At 32.2% G+C, this 18815-nt stretch overlaps 1 protein-coding gene across 1 annotated transcript in view; it reads left to right on the top strand.

Annotated features, from left to right (window-relative positions):
* The window catches only part of CADM2 (cell adhesion molecule 2), a 992109-nt gene that overhangs the window by 758063 nt on the left and 215231 nt on the right, over positions 1–18815 (top strand). Inside the window, exon 2 of the mRNA XM_011356419.1 lies at positions 6475–6624. Coding sequence (XP_011354721.1) covers positions 6475–6624 — 150 coding nt within the window. The remainder of the gene's footprint in view (positions 1–6474; positions 6625–18815) is intronic.

The raw sequence follows: 18815 nt of genomic DNA, 5'->3' as shown, positions 1-18815 counted from the left end.
GATCTATTTGGCATCTGTGATTTCCATAATATAAATATGAGAATCTTAGTATAAGACCAGTATTTTGCATTTAAAATGGGATTGTTGAGAGGATGCAAAAAATATTTTTAAACATACCAAAACATGTATAGTATTTGATTCAGATGCCAATAACTGTGTTAAATTAAATAATTTTGTAGACTGAGTCGACAGCTTTCATTAGCTATAAATATATTCTAAAAGGAAGGGTCAAAGTATACAGCAGTGTTTATCTCATAAGAAGTTTACACTTTCTTATTGAAAAATCGTATCTTAAATTCTCTTCACATCTTGTTTTTAGTAGTTCCCCTTCACTGTTTTTAAATCTGGTTCTTTCTTTGAGAAAGTTTTGCTCATTTTCAGGAAGAAAAATAATGAGAGTCTTCAGTTCCTGTTAAATAGCCCACAAAATTTGATCATTTATCCTGAAAAATCACTGGCTGTAACTCACTCCCTCTCAGCTGTGCAAAGCCTCAACCTCGCCTGTCTAGATATATCTCAGGTGATTATTGCTCTCAGTAAGTAAGCACTCATGCACAAGTGTGCTCTGATCCACTGTTGTGGCCCACGTTTCATCTTTATCTTAGGAAGAGAAATAGAAACAATCACTGCCTTCACTCATCATCCATTCAGGAGATAGCAAGGCCTGAATGACGCTGTTTTTGGAAGCAGAACCATGCTTTGGGATCAGTGTTCAAACATGCTTCTTGACTGTCTACTTTCTTTCAATAGTACTGCTGGCTTCACAGATCTCTCGTCTCTGTTTTGTTTATTGCTTCTTTAAGCTTATGGCACATCATAACCTGTCACCAAATGTCAAGGTGGCAATAATCTTAGAATTTGCTTCTTTATGTCCTATGTATCAGTTTGCTAGGTTCTTGGTGGTCAGACAGTGAAGGCATGTGTGAAACATGTGAGGGTAGGTCAGTTCTTAACTAAGGTCAACAGGAATCAAGATTCAGCTCACTTGATTTTGAACTTGGTAATTCCTAATCTAGATAAGGAAAGATTTGAACCATTCTTTTTCTAAGTTTATGACAGATGGGTACACTGAACGAAGAATAGCAACTGCTTGAACTACTATTTTAAGACAGGGTCAGGAGAGCTATCTTTTCAGAATATTGACTAATTGCTGTTCACTAAATTGTCTTTCACAACAATAAATTAGCAAATTACTTTCATATTTTTATATAACTATCGAAACTAACCTAAATGGGTTTTAACCACTGATGATAGTTAGAAATAAACTCAACGGCCTGAAAAAAATTAGCAACTTAAGATCACTCTCCACAGAGTAGAGAAAAAGAGATCTTATCTAAAATATTTGTTTAATTAGAAGAACAGTGAGTGGGAAGGAAAAAAGACTGTTGGAAAGTGATTTGAGGAAAAGGAAAATAAATGATTGATGAAGATACTCAAAATATGAAGAAAAAATCTTCAAAAACAGAACTATACTGCACTGGAAAGATTAATTGGTTTTCAGAGAAAAAAGTATATTTTTTGCTAAAAATGTATGCAACAGCCCCAACGAGAGGCATCACGGATGGCTTCTTCAGTGGTGTGCTGTAAATGTTTAACAACTGGATCTGTGGGGAAAAAAAATGTTGACTTATTTGCCAGTTTTCATCGTGAACATAATCCAACTGTGGTCAATTTCAAAGATATCTCATTGAGCATGAAGTGAGAAGAGTTTCATTCAGTTGTCTTTGCAAGCTAGTGTGAAGCAGCTCTAGCACATCACTGCTTTTATTTGAAGATGTTTCTTCACTTATTAAAAATAGATGTAAAAGGTCTAATTGCATCTTTGAAATGTATGACTCCAAACTATATGCTCCTTTTATAACAGTTATTCAGTCAGAATTTTCACTTTATTTTCAAAGCAGCTCTGTGGTAAAGCATGTGAGATTTGAAAATAGAGTGTAAGAGTTCAAAACCTGACTGCTGCACATTCTAGCTGTATGATTGTGGGTATATTATGTCAGGTCTCTTTATATCAGTTTCTTTATCTTCAAAGTAGAGATATGACAAAGTTGGCATGAAAATTAAATCATTGCTAAAGGAAATGTACTTAGAGTAGTACCTAGTACATTGTGAATGCTCAGTTAAGGTTAGTTCTATTTTTCAAATATTTATTGCTGGCTTAGTAACAGTCAAGAGAAGAGATAACATAAGAAAAGTATGTCAATGTGAAAAACAGTGAACTGTAGAGAATTTTTATGAGTTTATTAGAGCCGAACTGATGATATATGCTGGGGAGCAAGATCTCAAATGCCCCGGAGAATAACGGTTTTGCGCTTCTTTTATGCATTTGAGATTAAGGAGGGAACTAGGGAAGATTACATGAGGGTGAGAGAAAGCAAAGTAGAATTGAATTACAGGATAGTTAATGAGATCATGTGCTCTCTTTAAACTTAATACACTCATTGAGGGGTATTCTGGTACTTCAAAAGTGTGTTAACCTAGATGTACAAGAACAAGGACAGGGCTGGCTTAAAACCTTTCACTAAAGAAGTTATATGCCCGGGACATGACTACCCACTATGACCTACCCAGTTAGGAATTTATGATCAGATCACACTGTTTGGATACTTTCCACATGACCCTCTCCTCCCACTTTTGTTTAATCCACTATTAAAATGGATATTGATGCAAGGAAAATTATACCACAAAGGGAAGGTAAAATACTTTCAGTTACAGAAGTCTATCTTCTTAAGAGGGTTTAGGTAAAGCTTATTATATTTAATATTCTAGAAAAGTTATTTTCAATGTTTTTCCCTTCTGGAGCATAAATTTGTCACAGTCTCTCTTATCATGTCCTGTTTTGGGGGCTGACAATGGTGTTAGATACTCTAGATCACCATCAGTTATGTCTTCTTATAAATACTCATGAGTTTCAAGTAGAACTTAAAAACTTGTCTTAAGACATTATACTAAAAGGCTTTTATAATTTAATTTTCTTTTTTTCTGGGTGAATAATTAGTCTCTCTTTCTGCCCCTCAATCTTGATCATGAACAAATACAACAGACTCAAGTCACTCTGATAATTCTACTATCACAGTTTCCCCTACAAATACAGCCACTCTTCTAAGAAGATGCTTTCATTTTGGACAATGAACACCCATTGAGAACTCTGACGTTAAGTAATGTAGCTGATTCAAAGATAAATAAGATGCACGTGTTACCTTAATTAGCTTATAAACAAGTAAGGGAGACAGATATCTATGCAAGTAAAAAAAAGGAATAAACACAAGGACAGGAGGAAGAAAATGATGGACCTAGGTTACCTGGAGAAATAGCCAGCTTCCACAATTCTAAATTGGAAGTTATGTTTCCTTTAAATCTCACTATTAACTTGTTTGCTAAGAATGACTTCTCTGAAAACTAGGATGGTGGTGAGCTTAGCTAGAGGGAGGATTATTTTAAAGTAAGACCTCAATGATATGACCAATGCATTTTAGAAATTCTTGTTGATGATAAACTGCACCACACCTAGACTGCCTATTGCCTTCTCCCTTGCCATCACTCTCTCTCCTGAAATTTCTGATTACTTTGCAGACTCTTAGCAAATTTGCTTCCTTTATGCATCATTCAGATACTGATTCATACAAGGCAAAGCATGTAGTAGATCTCTCAAAATATATTTTTGATGAATGCATTGAGGATGAATCCTTAATTGACAACATACTAATTTTGCTGAGAAAATTAGTAATTTCTTTAGAAAGATTCTCTGAGATTGAATTAAATGATGACCTTGAGCCATGAGGAGTTAAAAGAGAAAAGCAGCAGCTAACTTGATGCTTTCTCTAGGTAATAACCAGAAGTAAAAGGTAATTCAAATAGTCAAGAAGTTTGTGCACAACACTGGCTTTTGAATTGATTTTAGAAACTACATATCCTTAGGGTGTTTAGGATTAGTAGATGTTCCACATGAGTTCATACTCTATGGAGAAAAACTAAATTATTTGACTGCAGGAATTTTAGGCTGCAGGTCCCAGGGAACTGAAGGCGTAATACTTTAAAGTCAGAATCCATGTAGGTAGAAGATGGAGGGAAGCTATCCTAATCTCCTATCCTGAAGGACAAGGTGTGGATGTGCTGGTGTATATGTAGAGTACCTGGCACACAGAAGACCCTAACGAATATTAGTTTTTTTCTCCCATGGAACAGTAAGGAAAGACTGAATTACCGAAAGTAATTTCTGAATAGGGTAGAATATTTAGAGGCAGTTAATATTGACATTCTCTCTTATTTGATTTTTATGTTATAACTGAAATTTATGGGGACACAACTGAGCTATGTATGCAACTTAAGATTTCATTGTAAAAGTGCTTATCCATTTATTTATTTTTTGATGTTGTTTAATTCACTTTTAAACAAATAATGATAAAGTTACTATGACTCAGTAGCCTTTGAGAAAAAATAAGAATAAAATGTTGAACCTTCAGAACAATCACCAAATGGTTCATTGACTTTGTTTTACTATGGAAAAATCGCTTAACCTCCCAGTGTCAGTTTACCCATCTGTGAAATGAGAAGGATAATATTTTCTTATGGGGATGTTTTGAAATTATTTTGTAAATGTAGTGGATAAAATTGTTGCAAGCATCACTGCTTTTGTTTCCACTTCTTTAAAGAAGCAGACAGTATTATTTATGTACTAGTTGATAGTCAAATTGTCATCTGGGATGAACTATGTATATTTATTATCAGTTATGTGCTATTTATTACTTAAAGAATCTCCTCTTCCACAGATCACTTATTTACGTATTAGGTCCATACCTGGGAACTCAAGCAAAGTATCTTAAAATTATTCTGAGCTTCATATTTATGAGCTACTAATTTTATATCTCTGGTAATTATTTCTTCTTTCTGTTTTAGCTCATGTTTTCTCTAACGTGGTTTTTCACCTCACCTCGCTTCACAAGATTGATAGTTCTCCGTGTTTTCCTGCTAGAGGTCACCTCTGAGCTGAAGGCAAAACACATCTCACTCTGGCTCCTGTTTACTTTCCATTCAACTGTCAAAGAATTTATTCTAGACACCTCCTAACCTCAATTTAAAAACTCCACCCTAAAGATTACAGGGAGATAATTCAGGAGTTGCCATAGTGACTCTAAGAGTTTGGCATTGAGGAGACAAAGCTACTGATATCAGATTTTTATATTTGATAGGCTTAATTATATAACATGGTCATAAACTTCTGTGCCTATCATTTAGGTCTGGAAAGAAAATTTCTCCTTCAGGCTCTTCTCTCTCTTATTGTGCCAATCAACATGCTTCTTGGTTAATGAGATTCTTCATGCGGATAGCTCCAGAGTAACCTCAAGTGGTGCTTGTAGTAATGATAAGATCATTACAAAACTAAAGAAAAAAGGGAAAATACATTTCATGGGTGTGATTAAGTCATCATAATATTCTTGTATATGTAAATTATTCTTGACTTAATGAACTACCTTACTCACATAAGAGTATTTTAACCTGGCTCTAAAAGTAATTTTTACCCATGTTAATAACTGTTACCAGATTTGACAGAGCTCATCTTCAGATCATCTAGTTGAGGTGAAATTTATGTATTATGTTTCCATGTGCATGAATTTTGTTTTAACTATTAGAAATACTCTTATTAAGTAAACTTATTACCAAATAAGTTTATACCTAGGAAGATAGAAAACGATTATATTCTAATGATATCCAGAATGACAAAGGTCATTAAAAAGTGTGTTTTTTCTTGATTACAAAAGAAATATATATATATTAAGTGGAGAAAATCATAAAAGTATAAAAAGGAACAAAGAAGAATATTATCTCTATTTCCTAGGTATGAGTAATCACTTTAAGATTTTTATGAATATTCTACAAGATGAACACTTTTTGAAGAATATTTACATTGTTTTCTCTCACAAATTTTGTACTTTTAAAAATAGCTACACCAACAAGAAACCCTGGTGAAATAAGATTTTTTAAATTAATTTTATCAGAAATTGAATCTAAAGTGCTAGTATCCATATTTTATAGACTTTATTCAAGGTTATAAAAGCTACCAAGGAAGTATTTAATGTGTTTTCTCTGCTGCTTTAGAGAATATGATCCATCCAAAATTATTTCAGTGCCTTATTTTCAAAGATGACCAGGGTTAGCACCATATAATCGATGCAAATCCAAGAGCAATTACTAATAATCAAGTTACTATTTAAATATAAATCTTTATGTGTAACTAGAAGAAAAAGGTTTTCTGGAATATGTAAAGAAACATAAAGAGTTCTAATTGTATTTCAAAATTGTTGTCTTCTGATTAAGGATTTTTAATATTTTTCTGTTTTTTTTGTAGTATGTAGTTTTGTTGTTTTGTTGGTTTACATTTTATTTGGAGTGAGAAGTTAAGTACAAATTAGTTCTTGGAAAGTTAATAATTTTATAACCTTCAGTTAATCAACATTTTCTTTAATCCCCTTTTAGGCAGCCAAGGGCAGTTTCCACTAACACAAAATGTAACAGTTGTTGAAGGAGGAACTGCAATTTTGACCTGCAGGGTTGATCAAAATGATAACACCTCCCTCCAGTGGTCAAATCCAGCTCAACAGACTCTGTACTTTGATGACAAGAAAGGTGAATACATTTTCTTTTAAATGTTTTAATCATATTCTGAAATATCCTAATTATAATGAATTTATTTTTCTGAGATGATTCAAATTATTCCTTTTGATTACCAAACTGCCGCCGCTTGTATTTAAACATGTTAAATATTAAATACTTTAGTTTGCAAGTCATAAACACTAAAGATAACCTATGTCAACTTTTTAATAAAATAAACAGTTCTAATTTGTATCAAAAATAGCTTTATACCTCTCTTAACAATCACTTCCTATCCAGACACCATATTCTTTTATACTTGTGGCTGTCTTGTGTATAGACTGAATATTTATTTTTATATCGTCAGTGTGTTTCAGGGATGCTATATCATTTGGAAAGTTTCATGATTTATTCTCATGCATTGGGTTTGAAAGAATTGAAAAATAATTCCATAATAAGTAACTTTATGATTCCAAAAAAATGAAATTAAGTAAGGATCTGTATTTACTTCAAATTGAGTTGGACTTCATTAAGTCCTACTGGGCTTTACAATTGGATGATAGATTTTGATTAAACTTTTTTAAAGAAGTAAGGAAATTCATATTATATGATTCAAACAAACAACTAAAAATTTACTCTGAATTTCTAAGCCTTTATCTATTGTTATAAGCTTGGGGATTAAATGAGTTCATAAACTGTAATGAAAAGATAGAGCTGTTACTTAAGATAAAATTAAGTTATTTAGAATATAAACACCTATTTATATATTGGCTGTTCAACATGGTCTTATGAATTTCTTGTGAATTTGTGTAGGTAACCGTAAGATAATTTAAAATCAGCTCCATTTTAATAATTGAAGTATAGTCAAATTAGTCTAGCAAATGTGCCCATTCCACCTAAAATATGAATTCATTATATTTTATGCATTGCTGTAGTCTTCTCTTTTTGATGTAAGGGAAACCTTTATACTCTCTGACATGTTTCAGTAAATCTTCTTTTACTCCTAGGTACACATACGAATTTATATTCAAATAGTAAAATAATAATTATTAATTTCATTCTAGATTTAAGATAAAACTTTTAGCTTATTTTAAACTTTAATATATAATAAAGAGTGATTTAAAATTCATTTATTCGACAAATATATTTTGAGTTTCTTTGTACAAGGCATGAGAGTTGGAGAACAGAGCATACGATCTAGTAGGGGTGACAGACAATAAATGAACACATTAATAAAATATATTTTAGAGTACATTGGTCAAGACAAAATGTTCTCTATAGCTAGAATTTTTTTTCTCTAAATAGAAAGATAGATAATACATAGATATCCACACAGAGAGAAATCGATTTTAAGAAATTAGCTCACATGATTTTGGAGGGTCAAGTTTGATATCTGCAGGGCAGGCCAGAAAACTAGAGACTCAAGAAAGAGTTGCTATTGCCACTCATGTCTGAAGGCAGTCTGGATGTAGAATCTCTTCTTAAGAATCACTTCATTGTTTTTCTCTTAAGGCCTTCAACTGATTGAACAAGGCCCACCCACATAATGCAGATAATCTACTTTACTAAAAGTCTACTGATTAAAAAGGAAATCTCATCTAAAAATACCTTTACAGCGATGTCCAAGCTGCTGTTTGATGAGATATATGGGTACTGTGGCCTAATGTCATACAATTAACTATCACAGAGGTTTAGTTAGGAATGCTAGTATTTCTGCAGAACTTTATTATTTAGAAAGAGCTTTTATTTATACTGTTTTATTTTGCTATCTGGGAGACAAGTAGGACAGATACCACTACTGACCATATTCTCATAGAAATATTTGAAAGGAAAGGCTTAAAATTCTAATAATTGCCTAAGACTAAAGTCATAATTGTGACTTAAACATTGTAACTTCATTATTAGCAAGACTTAAAACCAATATTGTGACTCCGTATTTATGTTTTAATTAGAGTGTTTGATATGTAATTCTTGTTTAACAGAGACTCCCAGTCATAAATATTTTTGTTCTTGTACTTTAGAAATATTTTAAAGAATTGAAAATAAATTTTAAAACATTCATCTGATAAACACTCACTATAGCAGTATTAATGTAATTTTAATCCTTATTAATATTATTGATTATTATATACTTCTGATTAAGACCTTTCTTTTATCCCACTGTAGAAAATTTTAAACATATTTTATGAGACTATAAAGTATTCTTTTCAGTTTGAGGAATAACTAAAGAATATCTAATGTGAGATTTTTAAGCCTTTGTAAAGAAAGATATTATTCATGTGTAAAAAGTTGATTTTATGACTTAATTAACTGAATTAAAAATCACATATATAACCCACATAAACCAGCTTATAATTTAGGCAAATTCAATGGGAATGAAAGTTGTATAAAAAGCTTGAAGATTTCTTTTGATCTCATTGGTCTCTAGGAAAAATATATATTTTATTGTGCTAATATTATGTAAGCTTTATATTTTGATCTTAAATTTATTAGTGCTTTGGGGAAGTGAAGGCACATCTCTTTAAAAAAAATATGCTAGTGTTTACTTGATCCTTCATGGTGTTTGGAGGAGTTTGTTGCTGTTGTTTTAAATCAAGTGATTTAAGTTGCTTTTCAAACAATAAAATTTTATGAGTTAAAAAATTAAACATATAAGCAAAAAGGTACACTGGGATTTAATAACCTCTTTTAGCTTCTAGTATTAATTGATTACAAGTATTTGTAAATAAATATTTAAAACATATATCCTCAAATATAAGGTAACATCAATTTTAAGGAAATCTCTCATTTGCCCAATGATATAAAGCAAAATAAAATGTTTTTAGGGACAACAGACTTTTAAAGATGTTCATGGAACGATTAAATATATAGTTATGCTATTTAATCTATAAATTTGATTATATGTAAATATTTAAACTAATGTAAAAATATATTACTTTAGAAATATTGCTTTTTCCACCCTTGCATTTAATGGAATAATCTTACTTAGCAGCACTTTTTCTGAAAGTGTAGATACTATCAATGACAAATTTGTCTCAAACAATAACTATAAATTTTTATAACATTAGAACCTTTTTTGTTCATTCATCCTGCAGAAGTTTAATAATGATTTCTGCTATATAACAACTTATTGTACTGCTTTTTAAAGAGATCTTTGGGAGTCATGTTTACAGTGAAATCTACATCTGTGAGGTCAAATCCTCCGGCACAAAAACAAAATCTATACCAAATGTCTTTGCCTCCTTTTTGAGTGATTCTATAAGTTATCATCGAAAGAACATCTAAAACTAGAATTGATTCAGGTTATTTCAGGTTAATGCGTCTTTCCTGTTGAAAATAGAAGAACTTGTAGAGCAAGATTTGCAAAGACTTGGGAAATAAAGCAACTCTTCTCTTCTGAGGGATCATTATTAAAAAAAAAAAAAAGTTATATTTTGGATATTTAGCAATATATTCCTGCATCATACTGCTAAAAAATAACAATACATCTGATATATGAATTGTTGAAGTATGCTCTTGCTTTATATCATTTTTCTTATCCCGACTGCTATATAACTAAGTTATGTTGAAAAAAGCCAGTGTGTTTGTGTGTGTATTTATGTGTTTGTAGTATATAGCAGGTTTCTGTTTTCAATGTTAGACATTTTCTAACTCCTCTGCGGTTCTAATTGTAAGTTGCAACAGAATAACAGAGTTTTGAATAAAGAAACCCTTTCATGAATGGCAATCTAACATGTCTCCACTCACACAAGTACTTGGTTTGATTCCTATGTAATGTCTTAGTGGAAGGGATCCTTAACAGTGATGTCTATCAAATGCAAGCATTTGAAAATGAAATCATTTTTAAGATTCCACATCATAATTTCCCCCATGCTTTTTGTCTGTATTTACCTGCCTAAACTCAATCCTAGGGTTTATCCCAAGTAATCAAACATGCTACAATTGTACCAGAGCCTAAGTAGAGAAGCTAAGCATGGGTTAGTGTGACTAGAGTATCCCATATGTGTTGTGCAAGTAACTGCTAAAGAGAACAATAGAGAAAACAATGGGTTGTCTGTGTCACTGATTGCATCAGATTCTACAGGTGGCTCCTACTGTTAAAGGCTTCATTCATCATTCTGTTCTTATTTCTGTCTTAGCTGATGTTGCCAGTTGTTCTTGGGAGCTTTCTAAACAAAATATTTTAGTGGCATGCAGTATCGCAGTGTTTAAATTGTGTCTCACATGATTATAAAATGCAGCTGAAGTTGAGAAGCTTTGGGTTAAGCAATTCAATTCTCATAAGAATTCTGCATCCCTAGGCTTAGATTTCTGTGCTGACAGGTTATTGAGAACAAAGGAAAGGAAAGAGGAAGGGAGAGAAGAAGAGAGGAAAGAAGGAAGGACAAAAGGAAGGATAGAAGGAAGGAAAGAAGGAAGGACAAAAGGAAGGAAGGAAAGAAGGAAGGAAGGAAGGAAGGATAGAGGGAAGGAAGGAAGGAAGGAAGGAAGGAAGGAAGGAAGGAAGGAAGGAAGGAATAAGGAAGAAAGGAGAAAGCTGCCCAGAAGAACAAAATAAGTACTTCTCGTTAACATTGCTGATGGCAGTATGAGCTCTTAGAGGCATTCTGAATAGCCTTTCATGCTACCCGGAGACACAAACTTCAAGGATCCTGAGCTGAACAAAGAGCTGAACAGAAAACTCAGGATGGCAGACCATTGGTCCAGTTAGAGTAGGAAATGCCTTTCTTCCTTACTTGGACTTAATAGCCAAAGAAAAGCAATACTACGAGTGGGCAGTTGATGATCAGCTAAATAAAAATTAAGTGGTACTCTTTTCCTAGGAGTCTCTGTCCGGGCAATTAAATGTGAATCTTTAATGATCTCTTTACAATGGAGACAGGTGTTCAGAGGGAAGTTGGCTAAAGCAAACTAATACTGTAATAGTTCTTATTCAGGTAAAATAAAGAAGACAGTGAATTCAGGCTTTTGCTCCCTTGAACACATTTAACATGATCCGCAGCTTTCCCCTTTTACAAATGGAGAAACTGAGGATCAAACACTCAAGGAAATTTGTCCACAAACGTTCATCTAATGACTGGTAATGAAGAGATTTGAATCCAGGTGTGGCCTCTGTGTTAACCATAATGCCCCTAAGAACAAAGACATCTAGGCACCAGGTTACTTTGAATATAATCCAAGTGGCCTGTGACATTGATCTTGGCAGCTGCCTTTTGGTTAAAGAGCAGCAATCCCTTTCAAGCTGTCGATAACGTCCACGAAGTATGACAGAGGTATACATTGTAGTCAGAACTGCCCAACAGAAATTTCCATGATTATGGCAGTGTTCTATATCTGTGCAGGATAATTCTTTAGTGAGCAGACATATGTAGATATTTAAGTTAGTTAAAACTAAATGAAATTAGAAATTTAGTTTCTCAGCAGCCACGTGTAGCTAGCAGTTACTATTTTGGCAAGCACAGTTCTAGAAGCTGATTCATTCTTTAGATGCCATGGTAGACTTTGCCTATTTCCAACTGGAAAAGTCCTAGATCATTAAAACACATATTGAATATTAAATAAATAAAATTTTACTGTTTGTATTGCACGACTTTAATGAGAAAATTATAGCATAGGAGACAGGGAGTCATATCTAACTTCTAATTCTAACTCTGACATCAACTAGCAGAGTAATAAAGGAAGAATATTGACACTGCACTGATTCAGATGTTCTGGTAGTTGTATCAGAATTGCATTTTTAACAATTTCCCTGCCTACTGTGTGTGTACCTGAACATCAGAAATCATTATCCTCTAAAGAAGATATTTAATTACAATTCATTTTATTTCTGCATAAGTTTTGTATGAAGTTTTTTTTTTCCCCCTGTAACACTTAAGAACCTGAAAATGTAAATAGAAAATAAAAATTACATATAGGTTCTTAGCACTCAGAGGGACCTAGAACGGATGTAGCTAAGGCAACGTCGTAATAGCTCACTTGTAATGGCTCTCTTCTCTTTCTCTTTACACAAATCTTACTGCATATTTTATAAATAGTAATGAAGCATTTGGAATAGAGTGGGTATAGGAATACAGAGTAGGGAGCAGAGGTTATTGAAATATCACATGAATGTTATGTGGTATTTGGCAATAGAAATTTAAAAAATCAGTTAGAGCATCATATCTGTTTCTCTGCAGGTGTGAAGAAAAACAATTGATGTAGTACGATCTGATCATTTAATGCTCAAGAAAGTATATTTCAATTTCTTCTTGTTATTGACAAAGAATACTTTGGACAAACATCTCCAGGAGCGCAGAATGTATGCATTCAATAGACATATCTCTGTGCACTTATATTTGTTATTATATAAAAATGTAAAATACATTATATTTTTCACAATATTTATTTTCACATTATTTTTGTTTCAATGACTTCAAAACTTTTCTGAATGAAATTTTATTTCTGAAGTAATAAAAAATAAAAATTTATTAAGGCCATAGCGAAAAATTGCTAGTGTTAATTACCCAATTATTCTCCTGATAATTTTACATTAATACTGGGGACAAAGTGAAAAGAAGAACATGATTAAGATGTCCTAGAACAAGGAGCGATAAAAAGAAGAAAAATGAGATGGATTTGAAATGGAGGTACATGTTCTCCTGGCTCCTCACCAGCCAGTGCCACCTGACCATGTCCATCTTCACAACTGGTTTCAGTCAATTTGACAGGCTTTAAAATATTCAAGATCAATTCAATAAAAAGCAGGTGTTAATGTGGCCAACATTGCCCATCTTTTTGCTTTCTTAAAAAATTCAGATATCACGTATAAGTTACAATTAAGGCATGAAATAAATAATGACAACTTATAGTTACACAATACTCCACAATTCTAAATAACTCTCAATATGTTTACATTTTCTCATTGGATTGACAACAACCCTTTACAGTGGGCATTCCCATTTTATATAAGAAACAGAGTTTGCAGATTTGAATAACTCGAGTAGTAAATATAAAATTCATGATGAGACCTGAGTTTTCTTACAACAATCCTAATTAACTTCATTCTAATAAAAACTCTATTTTACTGCTGCATCATTCTAATAAAAACTCTATTTTACTGCTCTTTGGATTTTTTTTTTTTTAATTTTCTTGTGAAAATTTTCACTTTTAAGTCTTTACTCCAAAGTCATCTTCTCAATGATAGATTTCCTAAACACACCTTATTTTACATTTCAACTTCATCATACAACAATATTTCATATGTGTTAGCAGATTTTCTAGCAAAATATACATATTAAATGGGTAAATTGGGTTGCCATTAGGAAATAAGTGGTACAGTTAAGTTAATGAAGAATGAGCACACTATTTACAGATATATAGCCATAGTTTAGGGAAATATTTGAGATGATGCAGCGACCAGGAGCCAGAAGCAGTAGAAAATCCTCCTACTTTTGGGCCTGAAAGGGTGACAGAGGGAGCTAAAGTTACAGTTGTGGGAGAAGAATTCTAATTAGAAGTTGTGACTGGTTGGAAAGGATGGGAGTATGGAAATATGTAAATTGACTTCTCTTTTCTCCCACTTTCTGATCTCCTGTTAATGCCTTCCAAGATCTAAGTACAGATTAAAACCATAGGTCAAGTTATCCTGGATAGTTTAGTCTTTCAGAGCAAAGACTGAGAAAAAAAAAAAATCTGGAAGAACAAGTAAAAAGTAACCAGCTCAATTTACAACATATAAGCAGACATTTCTCCCTGTCTAATTTTCAGTAAAGAGGATTTCTTTTGAAAACCTCGTATCATTGCAATCTCATAAGTAACTTCAACTAAAGTAGTTCTTTTTGGGAGAAATAAGTTGCAACAATGCAGATTTTTCCAAAACACATTAATTTATTCAATATTACATTCCTCAAATTTAATATATTTATTAAAGTGTGTGCTTGTAGGTTTCTTAAAACATAATTTACTCTCATTTAAACTGTCAATGACAAAGCCATTATTGGAAATTCTCATTAAGTATAAGCAAAATGTTCACTTATATGTTATATTATTGCTACCTTTATCCCTTTATGCCAATGTAGTTTGAATCCAGCAGTTTCACAAAAAACATAAAGATAATCATATATATTATAAATTTTGTTGGTTATATGGGAGGTTAAGCTATAACAGCATCAAGATTTGAGACTTTAATAGTCAAAATCTGAATGCTTTCAGCAAATTTTAATTTTTGGATATTTATGATTCAGCATAATTTTTATAATCAATATTGTATTTTAGAGAAATTAGGTTTTACTAATACTATTACTTTATACAATAGTTTTTGTAATATTTTTATGTATAAGTGAAAGTGACGTTTACCACAAAGGTAATTAATGGTGCCCTCTTAGTTATCGCACATTTTTGTTCATTAACATTTTTTTTTAGCAAAATCCTATAAAGAGAAAAAAATTATTTCTACAACACTAAATATTATATTCTACTTTCTGATGATTTACTTATGCATTTATTCAATCATTCATTCAGTAAATATTTGCTAATCTTTTACTCTGTGATAAGCACTATGCTAGGTTGTTGCAACATTATAGCTCACTGATTTTTGTGGAGTCTATTTTATGTTTAATAGAGCTATTTAAAGGAAATTTTATTAAATAGAGCTATTTAAAGGAAATTTTATTTTGAGTAAAATTATATGTCCTTTAACTTCTAGTCATATACTTTTCTGGGCACACAATTTATAAGCACATTTGTATGTTGGTAAGACATACAGAGTGAGCACATGATTAGCAATTATTGCAATGATCTTAAACCATTTGGGAAGTGCCACTTTTTAAAGTTATGGTAGAAGCTGTGATGACATTGGGATGATGACATTGTGCTATCTATTTCCATCTCCCAAAATAATATTTTGAAAAAGCAAACGATGACCAGGTTTTGAGGAAATGCTTCAATATCATTTGTGATATTTCATATCCTCCAGTTTTGGAATTAACTGTTGTTAAAGAAAGCAGACTCCACTAAGTAAGTGTCCTTAATGTATAAATATCTAAACATATTTGATATTTGTGAAATATTGCAATGTCTCAGGAATTATGCTGGGCATTGGAACTACTAAAATAAATAAAATATGGATTTTGCCCTCAAGTAGCAAGTTTTCATGTATCATCTATATATAGGAATGGTGGAGGGGATATAAGAAAAAGTATTAGGTCAAGCATTCCACAGGTAGGTAACTATAATTGTACTTCTTGCATAATAAACTTCATGGTAGAGAATGCAAAATACCCAAATAATTAATAAATGTATCCTCCATGAGCCTATGTATGAAAAATTATTTGATTTGAAAAATGCAAGACTAGAACATGCTATTTTTGATTAAATGAATTTCTTTAAAGACACAATTGTAGAGGTAGCAATGCATTGCACAGAGAACTGATTTCCTGGTGACAAACTGATATGCTCTCTATATTGAACAGCCTTTTAATCAGGAACAGCACAGAGACTATGGAGATTTTAAGATATTTCAATATTTTTTAAGTAAGCCATTTTCAAAATAACATTATCATTATAGTTCCTTAGTAAGTGTTAGAAAACCTTAACGGTATCAAAAAATATTGTCCATACTAAATACATTTAATTCTATTTGTAATTACATAATTTGGACTCATACAGATTTAATTCTGTTTTAGATAAAATGTGGTTTAAAGTTTTAATATTTAATTTTTAGTGGTTTTGTCCATTCTGCATATTTCTTAATAATTCATATCAGACTTTGAGAGAGTGATATTACCACCAATGGTGAATCTACATTGTAGAAAAAGGTGCTAATTTTTTGTTTGAGGCTTTTAAGTTTGAGGGCTGACTTAGCCCTAGAACATGGACATAAAGGTTATTCTACTCAAAAACTTAGAATCATTTCTCTGTTCTAGTTTCAAAATCCCAGAAGAGAGAAATGGATTGTTTGAAGCACCTTATACTAGATGCCTCTACTGTGCTTTGAGGTATAACAAGAGGTCTGTAGCCAATGAGCCACAATCACTATAATTTATGTCTTATGCATTCAATTAAGGTCTCATCTAATAGGTTCAGTGTGCACATCTATGCAGAACATGCTTATCTCTTGACAGAATTTTTTTTTTTTAATGAAAATAGCTTTAGCATGAATTAAAAAAATGAGTAAGCAACTTCTATTCCAAATATTATTACTCGAATGCCTCTAAGAAGTACAGCTTCTTTTTAATCTCAGGAAGTATTTTTTATAAGTAAGTTTGAAAATATTGGTCCAAGTATCAAAAAGTAGAAATAAAAATATGCAGTCATTTATTAATGGCCGTACAAATTAAAAAGCTTTTAGATTCTGAATCCATTATAGTTAAAATATTAATAAATATGCTCTAATTTTCAATTTGTTTACTTTGTTTTCTTAAATTATTTTGGTTGTTTCTTATATTTATAAATACTGAATGTTTTTCCTCTCCCATGCCTCTTTAAGGAACAATTGTCTGCCATTCAAACAACATAATATAGTTTAGAAATACCATTTCCTGATAAATAGTTTAATGTATTATTTTATATTGTTTGTGAAGTTATAAATTAGTATAGGTATCCTTTCTTTAACTTATTATTATTATTTTTTCAGTCCCAACAGGCTCCCGTAAGTGATCTTTGGAAACAGTAGTAAATGAGTATTTTGTAGCTCTGGTGAAATGTAGGGAGGCAGCATTATTTTAGCACCAAAGTGTGGGTGTTTATAAGAATTAAGTTTCTTGGTTTTACATCTATTTATATTGAGCTTAGTAAGTGGACTCAAGTACAAATGGCAAATGGGGAGGGGAAATACCAGTGATTGGTCTGTCTGCATGCTCTGTAACATTCACATTTATATTTGAGAAAGAATGATAATAGTATAGGAAGAATGGGAGAAATGTGAATCTAGACATAACATATTGGTTTTGGACTTTCAAAGCCCCTTCAAATACATATAGCCCAACTGTGTCTAATGTTGAAAATTGCATGCAGTGGGATTGAATGGGCTATTTTCTATATAGTGAATTGTGATATAAATATCTTCCTGAGACTGGCAACTGTGTTCTCCTACAGAGATAATAATTGTTATTAGTCACTTATTTCTTTGTAACTTAAAAACCTACCTCATGAACTTTTGCAAACGTTATAGAGGAATTGATTGGTTGAAGTTTATAGGCTCGATAGTCAGAGGAACTGCAATTGAATTCAAGTTCCACCATGGATTTGTGTGTGGTCTTGAACAGACCTTGATTGATTACATAACCAATCTCTGTTCAGCCTATAGGCCTCTTGAGGCCAATGATTTGTGAAAGGCCACCTGCTGCCATGTTCAGGTATGCAGGCTGAAACTCTTAGAGTTTGTTTTGAGATTTTGAATATGTTGAAAACTAATATTGTAATATCAAACAGAATAAAAAGCAAAACAAAAGTCTGCTATGAAATCTTAGTTTCTATCTAACAGGAAGTTGAGATTTTAAATACCCTCTTTGACTGAAAGTGGCTGTGTATGGGTAAATGCGTGATATGAGGCTTTTAGTTAATAGAACATAAAGTAGAGAGAGACCCTGTATTTAAATGCTAATATTTAGCCCTGCTGCTTCCTAGGTGCTATAATTGTGTTGAAGGTGAAATGCAATTAGTGTTTCTAATTTGGAGGCTGATTTGGTATTCTAAAGGCTTTGGGAGAAGGTACCTAAGTTAAGAGGAGGAAACATTAAGTGTGAGCTCTTGTGGTGTGAGATTTTCATAAAGAAGTGTTGAGATTCTCCCATCTGCAGGGCTGCCACCGAATCTTTGCAACAGAGTGGCAAAGAGCCAGAATAAAAATCAGTCCTAGTGTTTTTTATACTGGGAGCTACTTTAACTGATTTCTTTGCTCCCTTCTATATATTGCCTAGATGTCTAGCTAGTCAAAATGTACATTTCTTTTTTATTTATTACCTCCTCACTTAAATCCTCTTTTACTAGTTCTAATAGTGTTTTGAACTTCTTTTAGGGTTTCTCATTATACTGCTCTACATTGTCTATAAATAATTGTGCTTCTGCCTTTCAATAGCCATAGCTCTACTTTTATTCCCTGCCTTAGCGTATCAGCTACTGTATAAATTCTTTTAAAATTGGAAGAATAAAAGAAAAAAAAAGTTTTGTATTTGAACAGCTATGAGAAGGAGGCTTTGAGTATAGAGAGGTGAAAGGGAGATAAAAATATTTAACAGCTCTGGTGTGAT

The sequence above is a fragment of the Pteropus vampyrus genome, unplaced genomic scaffold, assembly GCF_000151845.1.
Source record: "Pteropus vampyrus isolate Shadow unplaced genomic scaffold, Pvam_2.0 Scaffold26, whole genome shotgun sequence".
NCBI classification, from domain to species: Eukaryota; Metazoa; Chordata; class Mammalia; order Chiroptera; family Pteropodidae; genus Pteropus; species Pteropus vampyrus.
This window is presented reverse-complemented; position numbering and strand designations above follow the sequence as displayed.